The 27314-nt window shown below is 44.4% G+C and overlaps 1 protein-coding gene across 1 annotated transcript; it reads right to left on the bottom strand.

Annotated features, from left to right (window-relative positions):
• Positions 1-4769: 4769 nt before the first annotated feature.
• On the bottom strand, positions 4770-26587 carry LOC118787641 (Krueppel-like factor 13). Its single transcript, XM_036543174.1, has 2 exons — positions 25989-26587; positions 4770-9245 (listed from the first exon to the last, which is right to left on the bottom strand). The coding sequence occupies exons 1-2, from the start codon at positions 26419-26421 to the stop codon at positions 8953-8955; spliced, it is 726 nt and encodes a 241-aa protein (XP_036399067.1). The 5' UTR covers positions 26422-26587; the 3' UTR covers positions 4770-8952.
• Positions 26588-27314: the final 727 nt, after the last annotated feature.

The following is a 27314-nucleotide window of genomic DNA, read 5'->3' on the forward strand; positions in this document are numbered from 1 at the left end:
TACATAATTACTATGGAAGCAATAAAGTACATGGTACATGGCATTATCTCTCCTTAAAATAAATGGTGATGGAAATACAGGAAGTAAAACAGTCAAAGCAGTCAAGAAAAAAACACAGAAGAAAGAATTAACTGCTTATTTATGAATTTATTTCCAAATGTAAACTTCACTAATTCATGCATACAGGTTAAGACAACATACAATATTTTACAATTCTGTTAATTTTTGTATTTGCATAGGACATGGTCACAATATATTGTCTAAATGAGTAAAAAATAATGTCATCAAAAGATACAGCAGAGCAACAATAGGACCAGCACATTAATATCTGTACAATTTATGGAACTGTACAACTGTAATACTTCAATCGTATGTAGTGATCTGGTTGATTGAGACAGAAGTATGATACACGGCAGCTTTAAGATGTCGTCATGATAAAAAGGAACTGGCCAAAGTTTAGAAAACATTTTGTTTTTTTTTTTCTCCTATGAAGCAAGTAACACAGGTGCCGTATAAAGAAGAGTAGCACCAATGCATCACTGAGACAGGCAGCGTGGGGCAGGGAATAGCATAACGACAAATGCATTATGAAGGCAAAGTTTCGTCCATGAGAAGGAACTCTAAAAGGACGGACACGGGAGAAAGCTCTACAGCCAAGCTAAATTCTCTTTGCAACACTTAATTCTACATGACGACAGCAGGTTATCGCTCGCACAGTATTAACAAGATACGCGCCCTCGGTGTGGGGAGAGGGAACCTGGACGTTTGCAGTTTTAAAAGATGAATGAGGACACGGAGTCCCGGGCTGCAGCGGGTTTCCGAGCTGCAGCTGCGAGGCCTTAGTTAGCGATGCAGCCTGGCGTTCCGAAAGTCAAAGAGATGTTTCATTTCTGCTGAGGCAGACTGCAGGCCTGCTGTTTTTTCTGGCTCCTGTGAGTATTTATACATCTGCGTATGTGTGCACGAGCGCGATCGCTCTGAGCACAGAGACAGAAGACCACACATCTCCAAATATTTTCCTTTATAAATGTAAGAATGCAAACAGTGACCTATAATGATCTGTGCCTTCATTGTGAACACTGGACCTCACAACAGCGGACTTAATTTGTGGCCCATGCCTCTGTTTGTTTGTTCTGACTTTCTCAGACAGCAATAATTTGGCGTACGCAATCTGAAACGTACACTGCGAACAAGTCTGTGTTCACAGTACAAGTCACAGACACTGTGCTGCTGTGGTTGTGAATAAGTTAAAATGCTGGAGGATACCGTTACAATAAGACAATCACAAGAACGCTTTTACATTTCTACTCTTAGGCCTTTGGAAGAAAATGTAATGCCGCAAGAAAAGTGCCGTTTCCCAAACGTGAAATCTACCCAGTTTCAAGCAATAGCACAGATATTGTATTGACTGACCAGATATTCAGCGCTGCATGCCTTCTATCTTCCATATTTCTGTGTCTAAGTTTCCAGTGCTGTCCACTTTGCCATGTTAACTATGTATATTCTGTCTTCAGTCATACCCCTTCATGACTGCTCACAATGAGACAAACATCCCAATCTTCATTTCTGAGGAGGGATTTTCAGAGAGAACAGCTAAATATCTGGTCAGAAACAGTATCTGTGGTAATACTGGACCGTCATGCATTCTTCCTAAATCTCTGAAGTGAGGTGCGCATCACAGCCTGAGACTGTAGGGGGCAGTATGGAGCGCTGTGGACCAGAGTTGGATCAGGGTATAAGCCTCAGTTTGGGGAACAAAGAGGTGGGGGGGAACACCAGCTTACTACTGTGCAAACTTTACTGCCAGTGTTTAGGGGACAGTTGCAGCAAACCATGCATGAACATTCATCCATTCCTGAAGCCTTTGGTAATCCTTTCTGAACGCTGTCTGCACGAAAAATACCGGGCAGAGGTCCTGTGAGCCAGCACTGTCCCCTTTAATTAGACTAATGTGGTCTAACTCACAGTTTAAGTCCACTACTCGTATGTGGCGCCTTGGTGGCCATTGTTACATCACACTGTAAAACCACATGCAGCTCTTCAAAAAAAAACAAACAAAACAACCAAACACGCTTTACAGGTCAAGTCCTGTTTTTACAACGAGCACATTTGCCAGCTTTAGCATACGTCACTTTCACGTTAAGCAACTATTGCGGTAAACTTCTGAACTAGAAAGAAGAGCTAAAATGTTTAACCATCTAACCATCAAAGCAGGAAGCATTATGCCTAATTCCCTTTTATGGCAGTGTTAGGGTGAGATTTGTCAGAATGTGACATGTGACATTTTTCTCTTTTTTTGGTTTTTTTGTTTAATCAAAGGCCCAGCCTACTAAACAGGAAGGGGAATCTTCTTAAGGAAAAACACAAGACAAATTAAGAATAAAGCCAAGCAATACAACTAAAGAAAAAAAGCAAACTCTGAAGAAAAAGGTACCAAATCTACAACTCACATAGTCTTATTATAAATGAATCACAGTCAAAGGACAGGTACAAGTAAAAAATAAATACATAAAACTCAAAATGCAAGTCAGATACATTGGCTTGATGCAAAGCAGCATATGGAGACTAAATGCAACTGCAGTCCTTTGGAATGAGTAGATATTCACTGGTACTGAAAAGCATATTTACTGTATGTCAGAGATTTGCTACAACTGACTGCATCACATTTGTACTGTACAATGAAGATATTTCAAAATGAAAAATTAACAAAAGTCATACATAGCTTCAGAAAGGTTTAGAAAGAGAAACCAACTCTTCTTTTGTTACTCATAGTAAAGTAAATGAAAGTAAATCAACACCTAGCCAATAGCAGATTATAAGCATAAAAAATACCTGTGTATTTAATACACACACATCTTCATTCTATCCTGTACATACACATACAAACCAATATGTCACACATACAAAACTGTACAAGTATGTTGGGCAATGTCTGAATATGAATTGTGGAATTTGTCGTTTGTCTTTTTTATTAACTTTAATGATAATGGAATGATTATTTTTTAGGCCTTTGGCACACAAATTCAAATTATCATTTCATTCGACTCATTCTTGTGATCACATGTACATCCTCTGAATTAAATCCCAAATTATAATCTTATTAAAACAGTCATTCATAAGACTTTGTCAACAAGGTTAATAATATAAAACAATACAAGAAAAAAAAATCATTCAGTAGATGAGGCTAAAATCTGGGGCTAAAAAGAGTTTTCAAAAAAAGAGAATTCATCTTTATACACAGTCATACAAACATGCTTTTAAAAAAATGAGTCCTTTTTATATGAAGTCTCTTACTCTTGTATACACTCTCACTGTGGCTGTGAAGAAGAGGGAGACCTAGCGGGTGAGCACCTTGAACCATTAAATGTTATTTCTTTTGATTGTCTGTTTAGAACAACCTTCAGGAATAATTATGTAATGTGTCTGCAAATTACTCAAATTCACCATGAAAATATGAGTTATGACACCCCCCTTCACTGAAACCTTCTGTTATCGGTAAATGGATATGACAAAGAAAACACCTGAAGTTTTGGAGGGAAAAAGAGATCATACATATGGGCTGTCTAGCAAAAATACATAAACTGAAAAGAAAACTCAATAACATCACAATGCGATGGCCTCTATATGAGACATTCAGCGAGTGAAGAAAACATTGCAAAGCTGTTGATTACATGTTTGTAAGTTACGAGGTCAGATTCCCTTTGTAATTACACGTTGTTCTGTACGTTCACCATTGCATATCCCAGAGTAGCAGGGAAACAGAGACGGTATTTTTAGATTCTGGAAAGAATAAACATCATTTGGTGTCTATAAATGGAGAAAGAAAATGTCTGGGTGTCCATTTCTCAGCACAGTATACACTCAGTAGAGTATATACAAGATAATCTACGTCTAAAGTAAGAACTCAGTATAATGGTGCCACTAGCTTGGCACTAGATGCTGCAAAAGTTATTGAAAATAAAGACATAACAAATAACATAATCATAATAATAGAAATGATGATGATAATTACATGTGACCTGAAAATAGCAAAAGTATCTGAAAATCAGCCAAATACAGGAATATACATTACAAATGAAAAAATAATAATTTACCCATGATTCCATAAAGTTCATGTTAATGAACAATGTTAATTTGTTTGCCAAGCGGAGAATAAATACTGCTGAACTGAACATCTCTCTGACAGTTATTAATGGTTTTTCTCATGTTTCACGATTCAGGTAGATTTGGTACTGTGATAAAAAGATAACCTGTGTAAATAAAAATGAAAAATAAAATAAAATCAACATACTCCAGATAAACCTAAATGATTCTGAGAAATATTTGAATATTCTGAGAAAGTGTGAAGTAACTATGCAGTATCACTGACTGTCTAACCGGCACATTAACAACCATTTACTATTGCCGATCCTAAGCATGGCTGTAACTATAAAGCCTTTTGAGGACGATCTAAACCACCACTGAAGTGGCTGCCTGTTATCCATTTTGCATCCACCCAAACAACAGGACCGTGGGTTTATCAGGAGAAACATTGCGGCGAGCGTTTTGAGCGGCTGTCACGTGCTGCGTCACTGAAACAGGGGTGCGATACTGCAGGGAGAGGGAGCTGGGTGAGGGAGGAGGTTTTTGGCGAGGTTATGTGGAGAAGAGTTCCCTGTGTGTGGCTGTCCGCACTGTCCGGCAGTGTCCTGAAGACAGCGAATGAACTGTAAGAAGCCTGTGTAGAACCTTGTAGAACTGTATGTAGAGATCAGAACAAAAAAAGCAAAGAGTGGTGTAACAGTCCAGACGAATTCTGCTGCTGTCAGCCCTGAGGTAACGTGTCGTTTATGGATTTAAGAAGCAATGACCCTGAACAGAGATGAGGCGGCACGAGTAGCACGATGACCGTACGTACGCACACACACACACACACACACACACGCACACACACTCCAAAAAAAGCCAATGTGAACTGCCCTCTTTAATTCTATCATCTTTCAAGTATTTCATCTTTAAAGCAAACTACCCCACGCACCACTTCCGTAATGATCAATAAAACGCCAGCGAAAACAGTGTAATCACACCTTGTTCTGCAAAAGCGAAAGCGCTGCAGGGACTACAGACAAGCCCAGGGTTCAAGGAAGCTGACGAGCTGGTCTGAACAGTCGGGGGAGCTCACACAAGCTGGGCTTTATGGGCGGGTGCCATCCATTCATGTCCAATGGCTTTCAGAATGAGGCTCAAAAGAAGGAGAGAAAGCACCATTGTGGGTTCCTCTTTTTTTACCATCTTATTCGAGCCCTGGCGAATAACACAGAGGGGTTTTCAAGCATCATGTTGCAGTCTGGAATCTCTTTAGCAGCAGAGGGGTGATCTAACAGTGGGGCTGCCTCATGCGCGCTCTATTCCAGGAATGCTGCTGCAGGGATGCAGAATATTTTTATAATGGGTGTTTTCTTTATGGGGGGTGGGCTGATTATGGGCCTTTTTTGGTGGCCAGGAAAAGAAGCCTGCGGGAATGTGTGTGTGTGTGTGTAGGGGGAGGGCTGGGGGCTTGAGGGGGACAAGGCCAACCATTCATGAGCCTACACCTGCTCCTTCCTCCCTCTCCAGCTGGCCTGGAGCTCTCCTTTCCTAGAATCAGGGGGCAAGGGGTGGGGGGAGAGGGTGTGGGGACGTCTGACCAGGCAGCGGAGCAGGGAACACACGTCCCGGGCCAAGAGTCCGGCAAACCCATCCTGTGACACCCTGGGAGCACCTGGAGTGGTTCTACGTCCAAAGGAAACTCAAGGAAAAGTGTGTGGTTGGACGTTCCAAGCCTTCCTATCAGCCTCGCAAGGGCTGTTTGCCTTGGTGTGTGCTCAAGAGGCTCCTTTTGAAATAACTTTTGTTTAGTATTTTTTTTTTTTTTTCAATTTTTGTTTTTACTTTTTTCACAAAATTTCAAATTCATTTCATGCTCCAAGCAGACATACAAGTTATGATAACTGCTAGTAATCTATCATATGGCAGGCTCCGGTCTTCTTAAAAGCCAGCTAGATTTGAGGACAGAAGCATTTGAAGACATTTCCAGATTATTAATGATGTATACTGAATATATCTATTTGTGTCTGAAATAACGATGGACGCAAATACTATAATACATTGAAATCCATGCCTAAAATCCATACCACACTTTTTTTCCTGAAAGGTATGCTGGGTCTCTGCCCTGTGTGAATATGGTACATCTGTGCAAACAATAATCAGATTTCTTTCACAGAGAGGACACTGCATGCTCACAGGATACACAAGAGGAAATTCAGCATGCTTTCCCTTTTTCGCCAGCTGATATGCTTAACTTAATTTGGTGGCAAATGTTTTTAGAAGGGTATACAGGCTCTTTGAAGTGAGGAAGGGTCTGAAACCTGCTGTTTGATGGCACAGGGGGGTTAAGTGTTCGGCTATCCCCTGAAGTCCTTCAGCTGCTCTGTGGGTGTCAACTGTTTTTGCCCAAAGCCACTCTCTAGTCTCTTCATTCTGGGGTGAGTGATCTGGTCTGAAACTTACACTGTAATATTACTGAAAGCAACTAACCCCATCTCCATACACAATCAGAGGATAACGGCACTTTCTGAAGTTGCCCAGACAGGTTTTTCAATAACGTCTAACGCCTGGTTCCAAAACAATCCTTCACATCATTCCTGTCAACAGTGAATCATTTTCCAGACAATTCACTACCCATGCAAGATGCTGTTCCCAGCAAAGCAATAAAGCTCATTTCATGTCACCAGGAGCAACAGTACATTACAGAGTGTGTCTCAAAATGGAATATTGATTATATTTTTTCCATTCAGCCAATTGGAGCACATACATTTTGGGCATGACTCTCTCAATGTAGTAATGTCAGGCTCATGGCTTTTCTATTTTTTCCATCTTTTTTCTCCTTATATCCTGTGAAGTACGACTCAGCTTCCAAGAAGTTCACGAGCGAGAGTATTAATCTATCAGTGGTTACTTGGTTTCCAGTGACAACTAAGGTTGTGGATTTGAAACTCAGAGATGCCACGTTTTTTTCTGTTACAAAAAATGGGTGTGAACTGCAATGCGGTGTGAGCTGACTGGATATAGTTTTCCAGTTGAGAGCAGACCTTAGCTCTTTGTGTGGGTCTCTGCATATCAGATTCATTGTTTGCTAAGACTGCCACGTTCATGGTCTGATCCATGTGCAGTTAGCCAGCAGTCAATTTCTTAACCCACTTTCGGCAGCAACCTGGTCTCTTTTCTTCAAGCACCTGGCCTCTCTGTTCTGTAATGCCCTGGTCTCTGTTGTGCAATTGCAGTGGAGTTAAGACAACCATGTGCGCCCACTACAGAAGGTGACATTACATCCACTAGAGGCAGAACAAAAGGACAACTGGTTCCCTTAGCCAAGGACCTGGGTCTTTAGCTGTTCTCTGCTCACTAGTAGTGAGTTCAAAGCACCACATATTCAGAGACAAAGCACCATGCTCAGCAGTGCTCATGGGAGATGAAGTCCATCTATGGAATTTGTGGAGTAAGTCTGCAAGCACACTACTTGTCCAACCCACGTCATGTGACACTTTTCTGAGACGTCCCCTTTGAAGCAGTATGGTCTACCTTGTGCCTCACTGATTCTACAGCCAAATAGTCATAGGTAGCCTGGTCTGTGCTTTCCTTCCTTTGAGAGAGAGATAAACCATTGCAATGCATATCTGTCTTTTCCTCCTACTGCAAGGTACCCTGTGTTATTGATGGATGGCTGTGTAGTTCCCGCCAAAAAAAGAAAAAAAAAAACAGTGTTTTGTGTCTATCTCCTCTGTGTCTGCATTTCTATGTTCTATTCAGTTTGTTACTCCCACCTGGCAGGTCAAAGATCAGTGATGACGGGACACGGCATGAACTGCTGTGTGCTCATCTACGCTCTCAGACAGCAGTGAGAAGGGTCCCATTTAAGCGGAAAAAAAAAAACGGCCATGTCTCTGCGGTTGTGGTCAGCAACAGACTGTGGTACAAACTGAGGTCAGAGATGGGTTTGTTGTTCGAACACAAGTAAAATGAACGAAAGCAAAGTTTCTGTATGTTATTCCCGGGCTCAAAAAACGAACCAATGAGTGGTCTTTCACTGGAGGCCCCCTCCCTCCCCACTACAGAGTCTGAGTTAAATCCTGGTACAGACTGAGGAAAAAAAAAAAAAAACCAAACCAACAAAAAAAACCTTGCGTTTAAATGACTGTTAATCCAGTGCTATTCCCCCCACCCAGTGTGAAAACTAACAAATAAAAATCAGAAAAAAAACACGAATGAAAAAAAGAGTGCAAATCCCATTGAGTGTAAGGCTGTTTTTTAACGTGTGTTTTTCTCTTCATCGCGTTCATTCTTTCAAGCTAAGGAGGCCATCCCTGAGCGCGGCGCAAATGTCAAGCGCGTTGAATTTCAGAGTAAAGTGATGCTTGTATTGTGCAGTCAAGTTAAGTAGTTAAGAAAAACAACTGTTTTAAATCCTGAGGTGCTGATGAGTTCCCCTTCCCTCCCCATGTTAAATAAACGTGAAGAATATTTAATATATCCATCAATTTGCTGTTTTGTTGGTGTTGCTGTTGTTGTTTTGAAACTGAGCTGTTTAAATGAAAGAAATATAAATTTAAATTAAAAACACTAGGGATAAACTGGCGCTCGCCAGAGGCTAAAAAACAGTACATACATATCATATACTATGTAAATATTGCCATCTGGGAAAGGCGTTTTTTTTTTCTTGTCTTTTTTTTTTTTGAGTTGCACGAGAGATTGCACTACAATAGGCAGTTATGCACAGTACAACACAGTACAGCAAGCGGAGAGTTAGCACAGGGACGCCAACGACTGTGCAACACAGGTGTCGAAGGAGGGGGTTAAAAAAAGACTGGAGATTCACGGGTCGGGGTGTGTGTCGTTCTGGCTTTTCGGCGGACGGTGCGGGGGGGAGGGGGGAGTTTAAGGCGAGCTGGCGGGGCTGAGGGCAGGGCTGGAGGCGTCGGAGCGGCTGTAGTCGCTGAGCGAGCCGGTGCGCGCGCCGGCGCCGTGGGCCCTCTTCAGCATGCCGGGCTGGAAGTCGGAGTGGCGGCGGGCGTGCTTGGTCAGGTGGTCGCTGCGCATGAAGCGCTTGTCGCACAGCGGGCAGCCGAACTTCTTCTCCCCGGTGTGGGTGCGGTAGTGGCGGGCCAGCTCGTCCGAGCGGGCGAACTTCTTGCTGCAGTCGGGCCAGGTGCACGGGAAGGGGCGCTCTCCTGGAGGACGGGGTGGGACAAGGAAATCAGAGGTCAGGCACGATTTTCACCCACTGTCTGTATTTTGGCTAGATATTCAGCTCCTGCACAAATGTATAGAAAATCTGTACTTCAGTGACTGAAACAAACATATTAAAGGCTCTGAGGCTTGGCTAGAAGTCTGAGTTAACAACATACCTACAGACAATAGGAACAAACAGTAATTCATTTAACATTCACAAAAAATGTAAAGTTTGCAAAAATAAGTCCACTCTAACACACACCCCCACACCCTCACCACAGAGACAGGCAGTTTAATTAGCTGCTTTCCAGAGGATAATGATCTTTAAAATAGCATGCAACCCCCTGTTCCAACATGTAATCATCAATGACACGGCTTGGGAGGCATTATACCCACCCACCACGCTGGCCATAAAAATGGGCTTGAACACAAATCCAGCAGGGCCAGATGTTACAGTGCATCTTGGTGTGGCTTTCTCAATGTTCCCTCTCATGTGGAAAGTGTGGGAAAGGTCTAAATCCGCCAAACGTTTTGTGCGCCGGGGCGAAAACTTCAAATGGCCCTGTTTTTTTTTCCCCCACTGTCAGAGATATTCTGCCTGACGACAGAGTGACGCTGCCTTATGTGCTTATCAGATTAAGTATGTCCCCCAGTTTTTACCCATTCATGCACAGTACAGTTCATGCACATACAGTTAAAATGTTATTCAATGATATTTTACGATTTAAATATTGCATCTTGGGAATTTTTAAAGTTTCATATTACATTCATTCACCACAACAAAAATGTTCTGAGTATGAATTACAAAAACATAAAGTAATTACAAAACATTTTTCAGTTCTTATGTGTTTAGAGTACGCAAATTCTTTCTTGTGAACACAACACAGGATATTACCATTTCTACAACACTTGAACTCTCCTTCCCCTAGAACACCTCTGTGTGTTGGCAGCTTGGTAGAGATGTGTAAACACTCACAGAGACATGCACACACATACACCTGCACAACCCAGTAAACTGCAGATCCAGACTCCCACAGCCTGCACCCCCAACCAAACACAGCACCGTGCCTCATCTCAGTGGGTGGCAAGGAGAAACACACATGCACATGCACAGGTGCAGGCATGCATACACACACACACACACACACACACACACACACACACACATACACACAAAAAAGTATATACACACAGACACACAAGTACACATACAGAAGAACGCTCAGACACATATCCACAACACTGCATATTCACAAACTATGGAAAAAAATCAGATACTTCTGAAACATGGAACTTAATCCCTTAATCGCCTCAGAACATGAGCATGAAACCTGGACAGCGTGGGATTATTTTGAGGAAGGATAGAGACTTCAGTCTGGGATGTTTTGGATCCATTTGAATGAATCTATTTTCAGTGTGAGCTACAGTACCTGCCGTGGTGAGGTCGTTCTCTGACAGATATGGACAGAGATTAAGGACAACTGCAAGCATCATGGCAACCGTGGCATCAGATGCAGCCGCATCAATATTTCACTGGATATCAACACGGCAGGGGTGTGGAAGCCTGTCTGAAACACAACGGCAGCACAGGTATATGAAAACAGCCAGAGGTGGCCGGCAGAGAGAAGAGCCTCCTGGTAAGGCGTGAGGCCTGAGCCTGGCAGGCCAAAAGCAACGATGACTACAAGGAAGAGGCCAGTCATTTTCCCAATAGATCTCGCTACAGAAAATGCCAGACGTACTCCATGACGTCATTAAAGGGGCATCATGACATCATGAATGACGTACACGCCATTGCCAGTCTCCGCACTTTTCAGTCTCCCATCTGATGTAATCAGTGGGGGCAGCATCTGGCCCCAGAGGAGCGTGTAATGACGCTTGGTTTGGCAAGCAGCGCAAACCACAGTGAAGTCAGTTTATGTAGTCCACAAATTGATCTCACAAAGCATTAAATTTGCTGCTAGGCACACGCAGAATTAGAGGCAATGATGGGGTCTGAAAAGTTCCTAAATTAGAAGTGCTGAGCTGGCAGCGCCAGAGGGGCCAGGTTCTACTTTCCTGTCTCCAAGAGAGAGCATGAACAGCTGGGTGGGTGTGGAGCTAATGCCACCCCCCGCTGGCCTGTTCTCAGATAGACCCCCACACCACCACCTCCCATGATCCTGTTCTCCGCACCGCACAATGTGATTATCGAGCGGCTTCATAAAGCCAGGAACGGGTGGGTGGGTGGTGGGGCCGCTCTGTTCATGTGTTCAGGCGCCAGACACACCCACACAAAGAGCACATCATTAAACAGGGGGAGAACACACAGGAGAGTGGCCGCTGAAAAGCGCGCCCTAAGGGCTGTGGCAGGGCCATGCGCGCATGTGGCCATGCACCCCGACGTCTCTCCTGCTCCCACCAACAGACGCAAATCACAGAGATCAAACAATCGCACAAGATCCACATTTCTGCCTTCCTGTTGTAATCACAGGCCAGGAATACAATTACATAAGCACTTTTCATGCGCCCTGAATTGGTTGCGTTTCATAACATCGGAGATCTGGCGGTGGTGGTGGTGGTGGGGGGGGGGTGTAGGGGGCTGCGTTTTTCTCTCGACGAGGATGGTACAAACAGAACTTTGGAGAAGCTCTGAGAATAGCTCGCTTTGTTCCGGTGAGAGAACAATGGGGAAGTCCTGGTCGAGAGGGGTATTTGTGTCACACAGCAGAACCCGAGCTGCTTTGAGCCTGCCCCAGACCACCCCTCCACCCCCCCCCCCCCCCTGTCAGGTCACAGCGTTCACTGTGATGTCACAACCTGCTGATGAGCGAGCGGCTTTCTGGAACACGGCCAGAGGCACGCTGTTCGACCTGCCTTTCCTAGAATGGGAGGAGTAATTAGGGAAGCTTTGGCTGGCTGCTTTTCTTCCAGCGAACACAGTGACCTAGTTACCCTGAGAGCCAGTTACATCAGGCGTGTCCTCAGTTCTTCGCCTGCCTGCCAGCCCAACGCCAGCATCTCCCCCTCTGAGGCGACACGATTATGTCACAGGTAGCAGAGTTATATAAATGTTCCCACTCAGTGCCAGTGGGTCAGTAAATACATGAAAAAAAAAGCGTTGCCTTCAAAATGTCAAATTGCACAGTTAGATACAGTTAGTTTGAGATAACAGAGATAACTGCACCTGAATTCACCTGACATGCCACGCAATGACAGAGGCAGCTTTTGGAGTACGGCTTGCCTTGATGCCCTATATCTGAGTCTTTAGGCCGGTCAGGTGTCAGTCACACCAAAGTCTAGAAAATGCAATAAAGGACGCATTCCACAGTGACATTTTCTCTGTCTTCACTTTGTTTGCATCCTCTCAAACTGCCAACTCAGAGCAGGTCTTTCATCTTTTTTTTTCTAAACCTTTGAATATCTCTGAGGACTCATCTCCTCTACATATTTCTGAATATTTTTAGCATTTGAGTGTTTGTCCCAAGTTTGCCACAAGGATGTTTCCATCACATAGTCAATTCGATTCCCCTGCATCCACTTCATGTCAGACAGCACTCCTCCCGTGAGTCCAGCCAGGAGAAACAATCACTCTGCAAGCCGATCACATGCATATACCACAACAGGACCCTGCGGGGCTCAAAAAGAACAGGCATTCGGAACAATGTCTCCTTAAACTCAGAAGAGAGGGAGACTCCCCAGCTCATGCTGCAGGACCAAAGGGCCGGAGCAGTTAAAGAGCACCTTCCTCCAGTCATCCTTTAAAACCGCTCTCCAAAATGGACGAGCCCTACAGCCCAGTCCCAGTTGGCAGCTGGGCTATATCATCAGCTGATGACACCCAGACGTCAAAACAGCAGGGCACGATAGCGCTGCTGGGTTTACATCAGCCAGGGTTCCTTGTCTCACAGCGTCATCAGCGCCTCCTAGTGACTCCTACCGATGCCTACAGGTTGTTGTCAGTGAGAGATTCCCCGATCCTCCAGTCAGCATTCGCTCTCCTGTAGTCCATTACAGGATATGAGTGTTCAGTCTACCCTAGTGCACTATGGGATGTCAGAGTTCACTCTCCTGCAGTGCACTATAGGACCAGAAGTAGGGTTAATGCTCAGATGGGCATTCCAACTTTGGTAAAAAAGGGGGGAAAAAAAAGACTTTTTTGCCACTGCGTTTCTCCCATATTCAGATAGCGTTGCTGATTCCCTCAAAATGGAGGCGTGCAACAACAGCGTATCATGCATGCAGCCTTAATTTATCAGTTCTGAAGATTGAAATGTAAGTTTTGTCTTTTGGAATGGAGGCTCTCATAACCAGAAGGTGCAACTCAGCATACGCGGGACTCCACTTAATTTATGGCCATCTGTACATCAGCGACAGACGCTGGAAATATGAGATGAAAATGGCACCATGGATATGTTGGGAGATTGAGGTGGGGGGGTGGGGCTGGTGATTCAGCAGAGGGCTTTAACTGACATCTTATGGCTAAGTAGTATGGCTCTGGTTGTGAGGGTCTCTACGTTGGCAGTCCTTGAGATATTTCAGTGGTGTTTACTCTGTTTTCTCAGAAACCAGGACTCTGCTTCCTGGAAAGGCAGCACAGAGCAAAGCTGAAAGAGGATAAAAGGAGAGGGAGAGGGGGAAAGGAACATACTTTAAAATATAAAATTCCAAATGAAGGAACTTCCAATAAATGTCACAAAATACTAAAAATGCGTGCATTGTATATATGCATACATGCATTGTATTAAAGAATGCATGTTTAAGAGTTCATCTGTGAAAAAGGCAGTGCAATTTATAGGGCATGACTAATCTTCCTGACAAACGCTATGTGACTTTGAAGTGGCTGTAAGAGTTGACAAGGCCGATAGCCATCGCTGCACTCCTACATGACCTGTCACAATAAAACTTTCCCTCATGCGCTGCTCTACAGAAAGGCACTGTACTGAGCTGGCTTCACTTCAGACAGAACGCACTCATCGTTTGGCAGGTCAGGGAGGTGGGCGGCTGAAGAGGATCTAATATTACTGTGTTGTGATAATACTGCATAACTAACATACACAGATATGTATTTCCTCTTGCCAGTGGCAACAGATCAGCAGGCATGTCCAGACTGTACACTCAGGAAACTGATCGTGGATCACAGGGGAGCCCCGATTGGAAAGAGCCCAAAACTCGATCATAAAAATTTTCCTCAAAAAGGGAAAACCACCCCTTTATAGAAGTTCCTTCTGTTTTTCCAGGCATGTGGATGCATTTGGTTATGCATTTGGTCAGGAAGATTGGCTGACTGTATCCACAGACACAGCAGTAACAATAACATGGAATCAGTTAGTGTTTCACCTGAACTTTCATTCGCAAATACATGTTTGTTCAGAAATCTCAGTAAAGCAATCACCAAAATGAATCACTAAAAAATGTGACATAAAATATCACTTGCGTTTAATTGAAAGTTAAGGACAGAATCCCAGCTAAGATTCTTCCTAGCAACAAGATCAGACATTTTTAAACAGATTGAGCACATCCATGCCCCTAGTCTTGTAGCTTCACACAGGGATGTGTGTGTGTGTGTGTGTGTGTGTGTGTGTGTGTGTGTATGTGTGTGTGTGTGAAATGTAAATGTATTATCCAGAAGGACTAGACTCCAAATTGCAAATTGTGCAATCCCATGGATTTCAGCAGTCTCAACACCCATACAAACTTGCTAAATGCACAATGCTCAAACCAAAGGTCAGGGGTTAAAGTTTAAAAGTTAAAAGGTGCCTCAGTGATTTACTTCTCAAAGCAAACCTCTGGACTCCAGGCTAGATCCCTATGGGACACTTTTGGGTCTGCAGATCACTGAGATGAATAAAGTGTGCTGTGTAAGGTAAAAAACCTAACCCTCGCTCAAACGAGTTCCTAAAGGTTACGGACAAAGGGCCCCTGGGCGTGCGGTGTTATTTGTGTGCACAGTGAGGGACTGCGCCGGAGATGGATGGCACTGCGGAGAGAGAGAGAGAGAGAGAGAGAGAGAGAGAGAGAGGGCCAGAGCGTCAACACGAGCCCCAAGCGCAGAGCGTCCTTTCATCTGCGCGTGGGCGGCGTTTCGCGAAAGAGTGTGAGCACATCTTCTTCACAAACAAGCCTTCCTCCGGGCTCTGGCTGGGTACACCACAGGGGTCACGATTGCTCACCCAGACAGGGATGTGACTTCTCGAGGTTTGCCACTCTACTGGGTGTCACACTTTGCTCGCATCTTTATACTACGGTGGCAGAACCTCCGGGCCTTCGAACAAGAGGGCGTGATCTTAGCTTCCTTGTGCTCCAAAATGTTGCCGTCCTCATTCAGAGAGCCAATAAAAACGGTTCAGTCACACCAGCAGCTGACCTCCGTGCTCCACTGCACAGCCTTAGCCACACGCTACACCAGGGTGGCAGCACTCATGCTGAAAACACCCAGCACTTCTGTACTTCTGTCTTCTGCCTCCTCATGGAAGAAAAGGTGTCATTAAGATGACTTAGGCAGGTCGTTTCCATGGCCTTAGCAATCAGCCAACACAGCCCAAGTTCCATTTTGCTGTAGGGTAGGTGGGTCATTTTATTAATTGACCTAGGTTAGCTAACTAAGGTAATGGAAACCTCCTGCAAACATTAGCGCTGATAGGGGGTTTTCGGTCCTGCAAAACAACAGAGACTGGATCAATTGATTCCCCTCTTAGTCCAAGCCTGAAGGCAAAAGCATATTGATTCAGGTATCACAACATGCTCAGCTGATAGCAGTGGATCAAGAATGCTGGTTTTGCAAATGGTAGCACAGGTCTTCTATGCTCTTAAAAATAGGACCATAACTGATGTAATTAGGCACAGGCTGCGGCAAGTGCAGTTTACAGGCAAAACACAGACATGCAGCTAAACACAACTAGGCAGCCACTTGGCAGGCTAAATACTTAAGCTGTTGAAACAAGTACTGTTACATAATGATATGTGATAATAAAAATTTCATGCAAATGTCTGTCTCTAAACACATCAAGGAAACACAAACACACCTGAAAGGTGGCTGAGTGAAAGGCCAAATTCTGTGATGGAGCTTTTTAATGTGTTATTGTGAAACACTGGTGCCTCCCCGCTCCTCCCTACCCCCTCTCCCCTGTTCTGCTACAAGTTTCTAGCTTGCAAGAACCCCCCACACCCCCCACCCCTAACCTTATGTTCCAGTGAATTGTGACTTAGGAACCAGACTGTCTGACTCAGTTCATGAGTAGAAAACACACATACAAACAAACACACAGATACCACACACATAAACACAGATACCACACACACATATAAATACACAAAACGCAGACACCACGCACGTACCATACACGCAAACACGCAGATGTACCACACACGCACACACAAAAACACACGGTGCACACAAATAAACACGCTTGAGAGCACACACACGTACAGACCTCACACACAAACAGCCACAGACTATACTCACAACACTCACACGCAGACCACACTCGCACAACTTGTCTGTTTCCTGACCAAGGCGAACATTTAATCCTTGTCTTCTGCCCTTTTCATTATTGTGACGGATCAGTTTGATAATCACCATTAATGTGGCCTTTTGCCAGGCTACTTTTTCCTTCCAAGCTTCCATTAGCATGCCTGCTTCTGCCAAATATAATGTGACCACGCCCTGGTCGCAGTGAGTACGAGGCAGCCAGCCGCCGGAGCGTTCGCCCTCACATCCCCTAGAGCCGGCCATAAGGGGAAACAGCCTTCTAAGTGTAGCCATGTTGAAGCGCACACAGACACAAGCGAGTGGAAGCAAGCCATTAGATGCAGGGAAGGACATAAGAGCTGCTTTCATTGCGCCTCGCTGAAAGGCAGACGTTCAAATCCAAGTCTCATGTGTGCAGAACTCAGCAACGCATGAATTTGGTTCCAGGCTAATTCTTCAGTGCTGTATATCTGCAGGGTGGGACCCTTCCACACTACCATTTCTCCTGTGAAGTGTATCCATTACATTTATGTCTATACGAGCTACTGGCTATATCTTCCAGCACAGGGACAGTGCTGTGCATTAAAAACAAAGCACCTGTGAGCGTTATAAAACCCACGAGCAGGGCATTGAGCTGAAACCGACGGATTTGGGTTGGAATCTCGGCTAAAGCTGCACCGCACATAGGGGGCCAGGGTTGGGGGGTCGTGTGTGCAGGAAGAGGGCTTGGAGGGCTGACCCTGTGAGCCAGGAGCTCGCGGAGCGTAACAATCTGGCCCCGGCGGTTGCAGTCACGTGGACGAGGGGGGAAAAAAGGAGGATCCGTTCGGTTTTATTTCCATCCCGGGAACAAAGTGGATTTCACTCAGAGGACTGCGTGTCCTGCCAAATGGGAACTGGATGGGCTGACCCTCGCTGCTCGGCTGTTCTGTAACGGTGGGGTCAATGAGAAGCCAGTCCAGAAGGAAAGTTACACAGCACCTCCCTCCCTCTCTACCAGGCACGGGTCAGGAAGTCGAAACAGGAGTGGAAGACACATACACGCAGGGCAGTGCAGCAGGAAGCAGACACCAGGTATTAATAAATAACGTCTGGCAACTACCCCGCCCCCCCCAAATCCATTCCGGGAAATTACAGTAAATACAGAAACACGCTGAACAAAAGAAAATGGACACCATTAGCGAATGTGAATTTGGTGAATCTGTGCAGTACTTGTCATGCTATGATGGGCGTGAACGTGCGGAGGGGCACATATCTGGACCCTGCTCTGTTCCAAAGTGCAGAGGGGCGCCGCAGCTGAGGGGAGGGTCATGGGAATCCATCATACGATATGGAGCACAAAGGGTGCCAGCTCTGACAAAAAAGCAAACAGACTGTAAAATATGTTATTACGGCCTTTGTCTTTGTGTAGCCCTGTAGCAGGTCCTGGTAGTGATTAGAGGAAGGGTTCTATCCCTAGGTTTTTTTTTTGGGGTGTGGGGGGTGGAGGGGTGGGTGTGTGTATGTGTGTGTGTGTGTGGGGGGGGGGGGGGTGGTGCAGAGCTCCCCTTTGTGTCGAAGCAGCACTGAGAAGCTGTGAGGGGTCTTAGTGTTCTCTGTGGAAAAAAATGACTTAATGAGACTGTTAAGGGCACTCTCACGGTGTGAGGTGCCAGTTTACATTATCGGGGCCGCGGTCTGCTACGAGCCACTCATCAGCTGCAGCTCTCTACTACACTGCTTATTTCAATCTTCAACAAGAAAAAAAAAATGCAAAACCGTTGTGGAAGGAGACAGTCTGTTTACATTACTCAGTGGGGGAATTTACAGTGATTAAAAAAAAAAGACTGTCACTTGATGAAGTACATACTTCCACCACCCGTAACAGTTACCTTGTTACAGACATAAAACCCCTTGTTAGGTGGCCTTGTTAAACGCCTGTCTGAAATGAAAGGACCCATCCTTCTCTCATCAGATTAGACTGCCTGTTTTGAAATACCTCTTATAATATGTTCACGCCTTACAACTGAATCATTTCTTTCTTGTCTCAAAGACAATGATCCCAGCACTCATCATCTAAATCATACTTTGTTCAGCTGTCCTGACCTGTCCAGACAAATGCATGAGAGTAGTTGCATAAGCTCTGCTTCAAATAAAAACCTACAACAATAGGGCATCAACAAAATATGTGCCCAGGTAATTCTTTAAAACAGCCACCCAGATCTTGCTGAAGAAAATCAAAACAGCTAGTCCACATGTCTTTTAAATGGTTGTCTTCTGCTTGAATTTTCAAATATCTAGTTTGCAAAAAGCTTGTCCAGTCGTCTGACACACTTCCTTGTTCCAATTGACTACAATCTGCTTATCCAGTACCTCACATCAATTTGCGGCACTAGAATCCCATTTTCCGTGGCTTAGGGCAAACGATTTGGGTCTAGGGGATCTCACCCCACCCCCCAAACCCCTCCTCATTCCTGGAGATCAGACAAAGCTGTCTGGTAACCTTAGACCCAAACCTGCTGCAGTCTCACAGCGCTGAAACCGAACTCAGCATAATGAGCAATTTGTATTCAGCAGGAACGAAGGTCTCATGGCTGTCGGGTGCTAACTCTCCTCCCCATCCTCTAGCTTTCTGCCTCCGTCGCACACACCAACCAAACAACAGACGAGATAACTATTGTGTAACTTTATGTAACTCTAATCCTCTAAAAGAGGAACTTGTAGAAAAAGGGACATGGGGCATAGACGGAGGATAGCTCTGAAGATGTCATGCATCTGTTGGATAATTCAACACAGATCATATAATGAAGCTGTTCAGAGACAGAAAGAGATTAGATTACAGAGGCAGCTCTATCCCAACCACAGGGTTACCGCAGAAATAATGCTGAAATAAAAAACGCAAGGTGGCACCACAAGCAGCCAATCAACCCTTATTTATGAACCTGATGAGTTTACTAAGAGCCGACTTTAACAAGCATGGCTCATCAATCAGAACTACAAACAACCACTAAATTCAACAGTGAACCGCTTGGTTCTTGGTTGACTGTGTGTCTGTACTGCCTCACAGTCATAATTAAAGGACATTTGAGGGGAATGTTCCTTTCAAAGTCCTGGAAAACCTTAACACTGTTAACAGGACATTGAAGTTAACTCTTTTACCAGCAAACTATGAAAGAATTAGTCCACCATAAAAAACACAGGACAAAAAGGTCAATTTATGAAACAACCATCTGTTTTTAACTGTTACTATATCATTTATAGCAAGCTTGGCTTTCTCCATATGAAAAACACAGAAAAGGGGAAAAAGAAAGAAGAACAAAGAAAGAGAACCTAAGCGGAAAGAAAGAAAGAGACGCTTCAAAATGAACGATGCCATTACCTACAATATCCAAAAATAATAATCCAGGCTCGTGATTAACTGGTACCACCTCGGCAAGGGGGCTTTATGCCAAGAAACAAAAGAAACATTTGCAACCTATTACACGACACGCCTGAGCCTCCAGGAGCTCTCCCGCCCTTGTGGGTCTTGAGTGAATCACCATAGTGAATTACCAAGAGGGTAGAGCAGCACGCCGGGGTGTGAAAAACCTCTAGCTCGAGCTTCAGGAATTGAGCTGGAGGTTTCCTTTCCGTTTTCCACTTTACTGATCAGAACAAATAAATCCCAGAGAAGTCGCTGACTGGTTATGAAAAGCTGGTGTGATTCTGCCTTTGTTCCCCCTCAATGAAACCTACACAGGCTCTCTTGTGAGTTAAGCAGCAGTGAAGCTTTGACATTCATGAAGCACACATAAGGCTTCATAAGCATGACATTACACCTTACTGAAGCCTTTATAAAGCCTTCATAGGTTCTTAAAAAACAGCAATATCATTTTCACAAATGCATTATGTGTCTTTAATTGATCCCTTATGAAGGTCCAGTTCATCTTATGTGTGAAGAGACATTTTTAGGAGGACTTCCAAAACTCTTCCTGACCATTTTCTAAGATTTTTCAACTTTCGTTTCAATGGCTGTAGTGGTTAGAATGAGAGGTTTGAAAATGAAGTACGTTTATTTTTACAGCTTCTAATTTCTCCCTGTGGGCTCCAGTGTGCTTGTGATTTCAGAAATGCTAGACCTGATTACAGCTGCCCTGTAACCTATTTTGACATTAAACACACCAGAAAAATTGAAAGACGTGCTTATTTTTCTTATTTGGAAAAATGTTACTTATTCCCCTTCTGACCCAGTCAAAGGGGAGTCTGACCTCTTCTACAACAGCACAGGCAGCTTTTTAGTAAATTCATAGAATCTGCAAGCAATACAGCACCAGCTGCATGTTACCTTGGAAAAAATGAACTACGACCAGACTGATACTGCAACAACCAAGCCTGCTGAGCCTGTTGAGAAGGCGGTTATGAATTTTGAGGGCAGTCCTTTTCTACGGTATTCAAATTTACAGCTCTGTTCTAACCCCAGATAAAATTCTGAACAGCCCGTCAAATTTATAGCATGCGTGCTCCTAGTTACGGCACCACCGAGCCCTGCAGCATGAGAAAGAGATTACAGTTTATCAGCACGATGCTCTCCGAAACACTCCTAGAGTCAAAACAGGTTATTACACACTGCCCTGAATGCTATTCTTTTTTTTTTCTGGATTAAGGTGAAATTGCTCTGTCCAGAAGCACTGCATGAGAATTAGGTCGGATGCTGTGTGCTTAGGCTACACCAACGCTAAACTGACTGTGATTCAGCACATGGCGCTGTGCACAGACAAATCACGCTCAGTAGGAGCAGCTGAAAAGAGAGAGACTTGAGTGTTTGGGGAGGGGGGCGTGGGTGGGTGTTGTGGGGGTCGAGTAAGGACACCGCCTCCGTTGGATCTAGAGATTGTTTTTAAGACGCTCCGCTCCCCCTCCACTTCGGGCAGTGCCATTCAGCGGGGATAAGAATCCCAGTTATTATTATTATAATTTATACACTCAGCAGACGCCCTTATTCAGGGTGAATTAGTCAGCTTACATTTTTGCATATTATCCATTTATACAGCTGGATATATTCACTGAAGCATTTCAGGTTAAGTTCCTCACTGAAGCGAACAGCAGCATTTCTCTACCTGGGAAAAAACCCCTTGCCTCTGATTGCAAGCCCGTTTCCCCCCACCACAATGCTGCACTGCTGCTCTTCTCTTCGCTCTATTGGTAGAGACTGGGAGTGAATCTGCCGCGCGCCCAGGGGAGCGAGTCTAGGGGCGGTGCAGTTTGGCTGGGCCAGCGCTGAACTCAAATGACCCCCCACTCTCTGATTACCCAAACAAAACGAGACGGAAAGGCTCATTATTCAGTGGGAGCGTGGTCCAATCACGAACCGGGATTGCACAGGGAGGGAGAACGAGACACAGGCAAAGCACAGGACTCCCGCCGTTTTTCACCTTGTCGAGAGACAGCTCCTCAGGTGCTCTCCTACTACTAACAGTCGCTGTTTGAAAGCCAAACCACGATACTCCAATGTGCACTGCATCAGTATCGCTATGCAGAGGATGCCGCAGAACAGATCTAAGCGTTCATTCTTCAAAATCTTTCAGAGAAGGCACGGTACAGATCAAGCTCATTTTGGAACTGACAGCGTGGTATTAAAGCCATCACACACCTGCTCTATGGGGAAAAAGGTCTCGCTCACACATTGAGAGGTTTGTGAATGCCTGTCAGGACATACACTGCAGTGGGATACGCTGTACAAGCAAACAGAAAAATGTAGCAGCAGGGCTTACAACGGGATAAAATCATCCACACAAATACATTAATAATTGAAGGGGGTTTGGTAACCATCTGTTCTGTCAGGGAAATATAACTTTCACAATATTTATTATGCTCAGCACATGGATCCAGGTTTAACCCCGAAAGGGCATACTCACATACCAATGCCCTGAACCTGCCACAAATAACAAATCCAGCTTTGCCATGGGTCACAGTGCTGTTTCTTTACAGCTAATATATCTGCAGCACTGAAAAGCCAGCTGTATCCAATAATAGATCAAACTATAACAGAACTCTCAAAAGATGTTTAGCATTATTTTGAAACAAGCAACAAATTTTGGGTAACCAAAATCTAGTAGTTACAAAGTGTCCCCTCCACAATTGAAAAAAAAAATTATTGGAGTCTAGACAAAATGTCTGCATAATCTCCTTATATGGTATTTGCTAGAAAGGGGAGTACACAAACTGACACCAATGGCATAAGTTAATGTATTTATACACACAAATACCTACTTCTGTAGCCATCCTGAGAATTGCTTAGGAGAGGGAATGGCTGAACCCATTAATTAACAAAGACACAATAAAAGCGGTTCACTGAAACACAGTGGATGTAATTAAATGAAGGGGTCCCTAAATGTGGACTATCACTCAAAAACCAAACAGGCACTGTTCGATGGATGTGACTTTGCTAGCTGTTTGCCGTCTAGTGGCAAAATGTTGTTACTGTATGAGCCGCTCACTCAGTTGCCAAGACAGTCAGTGAGTGAGGGACTCTACTGTTTCTAGAGCTTCTTCCTCCAGTCATCACCTGGTAACAGAGTCCAATGTCCTATAAGCCACATGGTCAGTGTAGAAGACACATCACACACCAAAGATTTTTAAAAAAAATCTTTTTATTGACAAAAGAGCAGTCAGACTACATTATATAATCTTATTTCTTGTCTGCCGAGGATATTTTTGTAGTCGATGGGAATTCCAGCCTGAGACGCAGGCCACTTGAATCAAAGCCCAGGATCACTGCTTCAGCTGCCTCAAATCACTTCTGAATGCATTCTCAGCTAATAATGTGTTATTTATTGTCACTGACGTTGATAAATGATACAGTCTTTGTTGTCTTTACAGTTAATGGATTAAAGGGAACAGGATGTTTCTCTTAGAGCTGGCAGGAAAAGCCTCACTACTCAGAAAAGAAGTCACATTTTTCTGCTGGCAGAAACTGCACAGGATAAAATCTGAAGCAATGCAATTTTGACCGTGACAAATCTAAGAATAACATATGCATTCCTGCTGGCCGCCGGCACTTGTTACGGTAAGTTGCCCTAAGTGGGTGTAATCTTTTCAGTCACATACATAAAAAAACCCTTGTTGGAACATTTGGAAGAACAAAACCCCTCAGAGACAAAAGAGAGGCTGCCATATCCATGCTGTGATTCTAGTAATGGATACTTGCATGCCTGATGTTTAATGCTGTCATTCTGTGATCCCACCTTTGAAACACAGTAAGATCTCATACATTTACAGCTCAAGGTGTGAACACAAAAAAGAAGACCACATAGAATTCACCGGCTTTTGGTCTTTTAACTGTCTGAATTATTGAATTTGAATTCCCTCCAGCACTTTAGGGAGAGCCTCCAGAAAGACAGGCAGGCAGGTGCTTTCATATGCAAAACAAAGGGAACTGCAATCAGCAAAAGTCAGGCCTGAAACTTCATGCTGTAAATAACCCCCTGCTGCTTTTATTGCCGAACAGTGCAGCTTCAACATACCCACCTCTCCCTGTTTCAGTGCATCCAGACCAATGCAGACATGCAATTCCACGACTCCAGCCAATTAATGGGATCAGTATGCTTGAAACTAGACACTGGGGGGGGGGGGGGGGGGTCCCTGGTTCATTCAGTTTCCCAAATTATATATCTGCTCTTTATATCAACGATACTAGAATTTGCAACATGATTCAAAACCTTCAGGAGTGACATCTTGCTCTTGCTTTAAGTAGACTGGATGTGTCACCTCTGGTAAAGCACCATTTGTATAGGGAACTCTTCACACGTGCATGATTAAGAGGTTTCATAATATGTTCACGGGCAGTTACAGTTTCATTAAGCGTGCCGTCATATATACTGTGCATATTACTGGTGCCATCTGTCGAACGTGACTTATCTGAACGGTAGTTTCTCGTGTTTGGACCTGACTGGCCTCCATTTTGATAAATCACCTGCATCCGATCTATGGCATGATACCACTGCACAATATCATATTACAGAAAAAAATATATGGTTCAGCAAAAGTTGTGAAGATATGGAAATCAAACAGACAATCGTGCATCCTATAGCACATTTGGGGGGGGGGGGGGGGGGGGTGCGCGTGAGTGCAAACTGGCAAACTGCCCTCTATGGGGGATGCGTGCGTGCAAGTGGGAGGTGACACCGAAGGCATTTTCACATAGCGCCGCTGCTGCATTCATTTCATTCAGAACGCACAATGGTGTCTTTTGAAACCTGGTTATAACGGTTGAAAGGGGGCTTTTTTAAAGTGGTATAAAGATTTTCACCCCCACGCACGCTCTCACTCCTCCTCCTCCCCGCCCCTTTCCACTCTCTCCCTCTCTGAGTTCTGCTAGCTGCGTCTGTTGCTGGCCAGATCAGCTGGCACTCTGTCTGGTGGGGGTGTGGTGCATCGCAACAAAGACCTTACGAGACAGACATGCAACTGCAGAACTCTCACCAACCCCCTCTTTACTTCTTTTTTCCTCCTCTTGATACATTTTAGACATCTTTAACCGCTATTTTTACGATGCAAGAAGATTAAATTGTACACACTTTTTCGATCGATACTGGCGGATTCAGTCAAGAATTCTAAAGTCGCCGTTTTTCGTCAGGGGCAACATTTCTAGTAAGCTAGCTAGTTCCGAGAAGTTTTCACATCTCTGCGTAGTTTCCTGTTAGTTTTATGCGCTCTAGTGGATTCGTTCGTTGTATCCGGTAATAGCATGCGCTAATTTCGCACCAGCGCTCGGGATCGCACTTTGTGCTTGTTTAAGAGAGGTTAGGCGCAAACGCGAGTCTATAGATTTTGCACTGCGTTTCTCTGGAAGCTGGCTGCGGGGCCATAAATCCAGCGGAAAGCTGGGATGATTCGTGAGGTGTAGGGGAATCGCAAGGGGAAAACTGCGAGAGAATCGACCGAGGCTTGTGGGCGTTACAGTACTTGCAACTCGCCAGTGATGTTATCTCCCTGGTTAAAAAAAGCCATAATAAAACATTGCGCAAAATCAAACTATGTAGAATTAGAGAAACATCCCCATCTAAATTTCATTCGTTTAAAAGCAAACGGTGCGTACCATGTCTTTGTTCCACTACTATCAGAAACCAAGGTATGTAAGCTACTGTATGTGGGTGGAGCTCCGAGTATCAAAACGTACATGCGTACAGCGGTGTTTTCTTTGATTTAATCGCGTCTTTCTGTCACCCACAGTAATAATCCAAACATGTATTCCAATCATTTTTACCCTCGAAAATCAATTTCAAATGCACTTTATGCACTGGAACAGCAAACACTTGCTCGAAACGGAACTGACCTGTATGTGTCCGTAAGTGGGCTTTGAGATGGGACGATTTGCCATAAACTTTTTCACAACCTGAATAGTGGCATTTGTGCTTTTTCTGGGGAGATTCGTGTTCGATTCGACCTCTCATTCGTTTGCCTCTTTGTTTGTAACCGGGGTCGCTGTTGATGGCGGTAGGTGTGGCAGCATTTCCGTCGTCTCTTGGGGGGCTTTGCTGTCTGTTCTCCTCCTTTATCTTTGCCTGGTCGGCAAGACCGGTGGGGGTCTGCTGGTTGAAATCTGCTAAAATCCTCGCCACCACAAAAAGAGACGAATTGTCTTTCACCGTTTCTTCATTCCTCGGGACAGACGCGGTTTCTGGTTTGGTCTCCCTGTTCCCTTTATGACCGTGGACAATGGCACGACTGGACATTGACACAAGGCACTCGGCTGCAAAGTGATCCATTTCGTTTAGGAGAAAAAGCCCCCAACGTTTCTTTGTGACATTCAAAAAGTAACTGCTTTTGAAAACGGTCTGCGCTCGGTGGATCCCTTTGTATGATGCTGATAAGGAGGTAGCTACGTCTCTCTTTAGAAAACTCACTTTTCTAAGATCTGAACCGGCTTTTCGGCGAAATTAACATCCTGGTCGGGACGTGTTCAGGCGTGAACGTTAAAACGTGAATGCATCGGATGAGTCGTTCGCCTTCACTACCGGAATTCTCTTGATAATGCAACGCTTAAAAAGTTAACTGGATTTAAAGTTAAAACTCCCATAGTTGCTTCTATCCTCTCCCCTGCATTGTGACAGTATACTGTTCTCTTATTAGTGCCGTTTCTATCCACGCTGGGGGCGTGTCGGTCTGGAGCACTTCGCGGTGTCGTCATTGGAGCCGCATGTTCATTGGACACTGCCGTGTCCTGAAGTTACCTACCCCTCATAGAACCTGAGATGGGAAGTTGAGGGGCGTCCAAGGAATATAATGCGCAAAGAAAACAGCGAAACTACTGAAAACCTGATTACTCGCGCAAGCGCGTCTGTCACTTGCGCAAACGTAAACGTATTGAATATATATCAATTTAATTTTATAATGGTCCAATATCTGTTAAGGCTTGATAATTTGAGGCCAATGTACATTTTTCATAATTACTTAAGCGGCGTGCGTGTGTGGCCTAATTGTTCATCTGTACACAAAGAAAGATGGATGCAAAAATGCCACAGTGTCAGTAAACCCGATACGCAGCTCAACTGTGTCGAGTTTGTCATGAACTAACTCGAAAACATTTACATAAGAGCAATGTTTCACTGATGCTTGTTGCGATGCTAAATATACTATTAAATGTACTTTTGATGCAAGG

The sequence above is a fragment of the Megalops cyprinoides genome, chromosome 13 (assembly GCF_013368585.1).
Source record: "Megalops cyprinoides isolate fMegCyp1 chromosome 13, fMegCyp1.pri, whole genome shotgun sequence".
Lineage (NCBI taxonomy): Eukaryota > Metazoa > Chordata > Actinopteri > Elopiformes > Megalopidae > Megalops > Megalops cyprinoides.